The sequence below is a fragment of the Protobothrops mucrosquamatus genome, unplaced genomic scaffold (genome assembly GCF_001527695.2).
Source record: "Protobothrops mucrosquamatus isolate PMUCROS unplaced genomic scaffold, P.Mucros_1.0 scaffold2817, whole genome shotgun sequence".
Lineage (NCBI taxonomy): Eukaryota > Metazoa > Chordata > Lepidosauria > Squamata > Viperidae > Protobothrops > Protobothrops mucrosquamatus.
Window position 1 is genome coordinate 124,726 of NW_015388850.1, and position 6,517 is coordinate 131,242.

Below are 6,517 nucleotides of genomic sequence, written 5' to 3' on the forward strand. Positions count from 1 at the left end.
CTATGGCCCCCTCATGACTCGTGAACTTCAACTCCCAGAATTCCTGAGCCAACTCGGGGGAACTATGGCCCCCTCATGACTCGTGGACTTCAACTCCCAGAATTCCTGAGCCAGCATGGGGAAACTATGGCCCCCTCATGATTCGTGGACTTCAACTCCCAGAATTCCTGAGCCAGCATGGGGAAACTATGGCCCCCTCATGACTCGTGGACTTCAACTCCCAGAATTCCTGAGCCAACTCGGGGGAACTATGGCCCCCTCATGACTCGTGGACTTCAACTCCCAGAATTCCTGAGCCAGCATGGGGAAACTATGGCCCCCTCATGACTCGTGGACTTCAACTCCCAGAATTCCTGAGCCAGCATGGCTCAGCTTAGAAACCTCTCCCTTTTCCCTCAGCATGGCTGGCGCAGGAATTCTGGGAGTTGAAGTCCACGAGTCATAAAAGAGCCTAGGTTTCCTACCTCTGCCTTATACCATCCTGGATTTCTGTGTTCACGTTGTCATCTTTATCTTTTGGGATCTATTTTTTAATACAGGGCCGGCCGGCCAGTCAGCGTCATGGTGGTCTTCATCACGCCGAATCCCCTCAGCAAAATTTCCTGGGTGAATTATTTGCACTTGGCCAAAATCGCTCTCCGTGAGTAAAATCGCCTTTGCTTACTTGTATTCTGGGTTCAACGCTTCTTCGTAACCCAGGTCGGATACAGTCCTCGACCTAACAGCCGTTTGTTTAGTGACAGTTCAAGGTTTAAAAGAATGATCCGATCTGAGTCGGTCACTGGGACGTATGGGATAAAGGGCGAAGGAATTGTCGTAAATGACAATTGCTACCATGGCAGTTTTCCCGACGGTCACGGGATCAAAATTTGGGTGCTCGGCCACTGGCGTGTACTTACGACAGCTGCAAGATCTCCCGGTCATGTGATCGCTATTGGCCGGCTTCTGACAAGCAGAGTCAGTGAGGGATTTGCTTAACAACGTCCTGATTCGCTTAGCGACTCAATCAAACAAGGTCTTTCAGCTGGCTGGTGTTGCAGCATACAAAAGGGCAGCATACAAAAGGAAGGAAGGAAGGAAAAGAAGGAAGAAAGGAAAGGAAGGGAAAGAAGGAAAGAAGGGAGGGAAGGGAAAAAAGGAAGAAAGGAAAGGAAGGGAAAGAAGGAAGGAAGGGAGGGAAGGGAAAAGAAGAAAGGAAAGGAAGGGAAAGAAGGAAGGAAGGCAGCATACAAAAGGGCAGCATACGGAAGGAAGGAAGGAAGGAAGGAAGAAGGAAGGAAGGAAAAGAAGGAAGAAAGGAAAGGAAGTGAAAGAAGGAAGGAAGGGAGGGAAGGGAAAAAAAGAAGAAAGGAAGGGAAAGAAGGAAGAAAGGAAGGAAAGGAAAGAAAGGGAAAGAAGGAAGGAAGGAAGGAAGGAAGAAAGGAAAAGAAGGGAAAGAAGGAAGGAAGGAAAAGAAGGAAGAAAGGAAAGGAAGGAAGGAAGAAGGGAAAGAGGGAATGGAAAGAAGGAAGGGAGGGAAGGGAAAGAAGGAAGGAAGGGAAGAAGGAAAGGGAGGGAGGAAGGAAGGAAGGAAAGAAGGGAAAGAAGGAAGGAAGGAAGGAAGGAAGGAAGGAAGGAAGGAAGGAAGGAAGGACAGTGATTGGCTTAATAACCATGGCAAATGTGATCATAAAATCGGTCGCAACCCCCTGAATAACAACCACATTGTTTAACGACGGAAATTTTGGTCCCAGCTGTAGTTGTAAGTTGAGAACCATTTCTGCAGAAGCTTTGGAAAAAGCTGTTAACGTGATTATCATGTATGATTTCCCCAATAAAATATTCAGTAAGTCGCTTTTTTTTAATGGCTTATGTTTTAATATTTTCTGTAATTAAAGTGCTAGCAGCCACTCCCAAGATACTTGGCAAAGAAGAGAAATTAATTGCTTACCTCTCCGTGAGTGGTGGGACTTCCCCACCCCCCAGAAAATATTCCATAAGGAAATTGATAAAAAGTTTGTGACTTTTAGGGGTCTCTTTGGATTCTGTTCTGCCTGCCTGCCTGCCTGCTCGCCCTAATGAGATAACTTTAGGTGAAGAGAGACTTAATTTGCTTCATCTGTTTTAAATTTTATTAATGGAGTGTGGCAAATAAACAAGAGAAGAGCAATCCAGTCTGCTTAAATTTTATTAATGAAGTGTAGCAGATAAAAGAATAATACATTAATGATAATACGATAAGGAGCTACATATATTAAAGCTGTGCGGGGGTTTCCCCCCCCCCCCAATCTCAGCAACTTTAAGACTTGAAGAATTGAAGCTTCGGCAACTTAAAAGTTGCCAAGACTGAGAAACACTACATTAAAATGAAAATTAAGAGGGGGGAAAATGAGAATTTCGGAAGGAAAAAAAAAACCCTGTATGCTGTTAATATAACACTGATTCAGTCCTTAATCCTACTATATCTAGATCGTATAAAAATACTGCTAGATCTTTCCTTTTTTTATAACAGAAAGACTTTTTTAAAATAGATGAAAATACCACCTTTGCGGAGATGGACGGCCCTATCAATCTGATTGATAAATAAAAATAATTAATAAATAAAGACTTCACACACTTTTATAGCTACAGGAGAGGACAAGGGACACAGGGCTGATGTGACAGTCCCTTCCCTTCTTGGTCTTCTTTTTAGTTATTGAGTGTGTCTGTAGTTCTAAAGATCACGGGTCAACCTTCATTTAAGGAATCCTAGAAACCCCTATAAATCAGATTATTCGCCTCCTTTGCAAGGAGCACAGTGTGGGGAACCCTACATTACTGGAATGCTTCTAAAATCAGCAAGCTGTGGCTCTGGGCTGCTGGGCTATCTGTGGTCCCTTCTGTGCATTTGAGGAGGGGGCAGTCAGAAAATTCATCATTGTTATCCACAGCCAGCATAACCCGGATGGCTCTTCCAGGTTTCTGTGAAGGGCATTCCCATTCTGCTTTGCTTCACAGATGGGCAGTTGGCCAAGGTTGACTGTTAAGTCAAGGTTGACTGTTGGCCAAGGTTGACTGTTTGCCAAGGTTGACATTTGGCCAAGGTTGACTGTTGGCCAAGGTTGACATTTGGTCAAGGTTGACTGTTGGCCAGTTGATTGATGAACAAGATTGACTGTTGGTCAAGGTTGACTGTTGGCCAAGGTTGACTATTGGCCAAGATTGACTGTTGGTTAAGGTTGACTATTGGCCAAGGTTGACTGTTGGCCAAGGTTGACTGTTGGCCAAGGTTGACTGTTTCTTGGCCAAGGTTGACTGTTGGCCAAGGTTGACTGTTGGCCAAGGTTGACTGTTTGTCAAGATTGACTGTTGGCCAAGGTTGACTGTTGGCCAAGGTTGACTGTTGGTCAAGGTTGACTGTTGGCCAAGGTTGACTGTTGGTTAAGGTTGACTGTTGGCCAAGGTTGACTGTTGGCCAAGGTTGACTGTTGGCCAAGGTTGACTGTTTGTCAAGATTGACTGTTGGCCAAGGTTGACTGTTGGCCAAGGTTGACTGTTGGTCAAGGTTGACTATTGGCCAAGATTGACTGTTGGTTAAGGTTGACTATTGGCCAAGGTTGACTGTTGGCCAAGGTTGACTGTTGGCCAAGGTTGACTGTTTCTTGGCCAAGGTTGACTGTTGGCCAAGGTTGACTGTTGGCCAAGGTTGACTGATGAACAAGGTTGACTGTTGGTCAAGATTGACTGTTTGTCAAGATTGACTGTTGGCCAAGGTTGACTGTTGGCCAAGGTTGACTGTTGGTCAAGGTTGACTGTTGACTGTTGGTCAAGGTTGACTGTTGGCCAAGATTGACTGTTGAACAAGGTTGATTGTTGGCCAAGGTTGACTGTTGACTAAGATTGTTTATCAAAGTTGACTGTTGACCAAAGTCACAGGGCACATTTGAACCTCACCCTGGGAGAGGAGATTTTCCAACTCTTTCTCTGTCCCCCTGCAGGGGAAGAAAACCAGCCTGGATGGGTCTGCCCTGAAGAAGACAAGAAGAGCAAAGCCGCTTTCTGGTGTCCCATTTTGGTCTGTCACATCCCTGCCTTCTCCTCCAGGGCCCTCGACCTGCAGGTAAGGAGACCCCAAACTGGTCCCACCCCAAGGCCCAACTTCTGAGCATCTTTTCAAGGACTCACATCTTCTTCTACTTCATTACAGGTAGTCCTCAACTTATAACTGATGGCTTAATGACCATTTGAAGTTACAGGAAACCCCTCCCTCCTTATGACTGACCATAGGGACGCTTCAGTGCCCCCTCCACTTACCTTTCCTAATGACCATCAAGACTTGGAGACTGCAATGGTCAGGCTCCATTATGTTCATAGATCAAAGACTTAATTGTATAGCGACCCTTGCAATACTGGTAGCTTGCTCAGAGTTGCTTTGCAGAGAGGTAGGGCACCTACAAATTTAATAAATAATCCATCCTATGAAAGCCCTCAGAAAAGCACCAGTGGGTGGTGGTGATGGTGAGGGGCCACTATTATTTATTCACATTTATTACAGCCACACAACTCCCAACACGTCACCATCGGTGTGTGTTTCAGCTGGCTGCATGTACCTTGCTGGATGCTGGAGAAACAGGCCTGGTAAAACAGGAAGGGTCAGCCTGTGTCTCAAAGTGCTTTTTCCAAAGGCAGCTGGGCTTTTTTTTTCAAAGAAGGAGGAGGAGGAGAAGGGAAGGAAGGAAAGAAAGAAAGAGAAAGAAAGGAAGGAAGGAAAGAAAGAAAGAAAGAAAAGAAAGAAAGAAAGAAAGAGAAAGAAAGAAAAGAAAGAAAGATAAGATAAGATAAGATAACCTTTATTGTCATTCTTATACTATGGGCACAATGGCACACATCACAAATGAAATTTAGTTGCCCACTCTCAAAGTGAAACACATACATGACACACACCTAAACATACTATGAACAACAAAGAAAGAAAGAAAGAAAGAAAGAGAAAGAAAGAAAGAAAGAAAGGAAAAAAGAAAGAAAGAAAGAAAGAAAGAAAGAAAGAAAGAAAGAAAGAAAGAAAGAAAGATAAGATAAGATAAGATAACCTTTATTGTCATTCTTATACTATGGGCACAATGGCACACATCAAAAATGAAATTTAGTTGCCCACTCTCAAAGTGAAACACATACATGACACACACCTAAACATACTATGAACAACAAAGAAAGAAAGAAAGAAAGAAAGAGAGAGAGAGAAAGAAAGAAAGAAAGGAAAAGAAAGAAAGAAAGAAAGAAAGAAAGAAGAAGTCCAGTTGCCTTTGGGAAAAGCATCTTTGAGATGGCCATGACCTGGATAACTGAGAATCTCCATAGACAGTCAACCTGTGTCTTTTGTAACAGACACATCTCTTGGGAAAGCCACAAAAAACCTCCCTACAGCCCTTTAGCAGAAGCCCACATAATTGGGCCTCTTCTGAAGAGAGTCTAAATATTATCCTTTTTTTAAAAAAAAATAGCCCAGTTTTTAAGCTGCTGGTGGAACTTGTTCTCTTTAAGGCCTCCAAAAGGCTGTTTTTGGCTAATTGAAGGATGGCCTCCAGGATGGCAGACACCCCTCCCCCTTATTTTCCTTCCCCCTCCCCAGTAATTTAGCTGTTCTTCTCCTTCTCCTGCATCCATCCAGTTGCATCTTTTGCTGTTTTTGATGATCTGCGGCTTTAGTCCCATCCTTTTCTCTCCCCCTCCTCCTAAGTGAGAAATATATTATGATCCATCTACAAAGAGTTTTGTCTGTGCCAGTGTCCTTCTCTCTCCATCCCGGAGGACTTAAAATCCCTTCCAGGTTTCCCTGGATCTTCAAAGCTGCCTCTCCTTTTTTCACCTCTGTTGAAAGAGGCGTGGGTAGGGCTTAGTTTAGATTTTATTTTAGTTTTTTGGGGGGAAGAAGGAGATGTTTTTCGGCTCTATTCGTCCCTTCTTGATTTCGCTTTCCTAAGTTACTTTGAAGGCAGAAAGAGGGTGGGGGGAAATCAATGCCTTTTTGCAGAACTTCGTGGAAGAGACTTAACTGCATCTGCTAAAATTGAAGCTGGGAAGGCTGGGTGAGAAATCCCCAGACCTGCAGAAGCTGCTAAACTGCAGGAGCACTTAGTTTTCTCCACCAAAGTTCATCTTCTGACTAGTTCAACGTCTGGGCTAAATGCAATGCTAGCGTGATTTGGCCTAAGTACCCAAAACTATGTGATAGACAGAGAGTTGATACAGTTATTTGTTTATTTATTTTTTTAATTAGATTTGTTTGCTGCCCATCTCGCTTCGAGGTGATTTACTAGCCTCTGGAGAGGAGACTCTGCTCATACCTCTTCAAAACCTCCAGAGGTCTAAAATTGGGAAATTCTAGGCTGATGTGTGCAAATTCCATTTTTTTAAAAATTTAAAATCTCCCTTCAGTGAAGGATCTGGATTTTTTGTTCCCTCTCTTTCTAAACCTTGCACTGAAAATCCTCAGAGAGAAGGAAGGAACGAGGGAGGGAAGGAAGGAAGGAAGGGAGGGAGGGAGGGAGGGAAGGAGGGA

At 44.0% G+C, this 6,517-nt stretch overlaps 1 protein-coding gene across 3 annotated transcripts in view; it reads left to right on the forward strand.

Annotated features, from left to right (window-relative positions):
- Positions 1 to 6,517, forward strand: part of ARHGEF10L (Rho guanine nucleotide exchange factor 10 like) — a 52,426-nt gene that overhangs the window by 26,119 nt on the left and 19,790 nt on the right. For all 3 annotated transcript variants that reach the window (XM_015825812.1, XM_015825811.1, XM_015825813.1), the window contains 2 exons: positions 540 to 640; positions 3,957 to 4,078. In XM_015825812.1, coding sequence (XP_015681298.1) covers positions 540 to 640; positions 3,957 to 4,078 — 223 coding nt within the window. The remainder of the gene's footprint in view (positions 1 to 539; positions 641 to 3,956; positions 4,079 to 6,517) is intronic.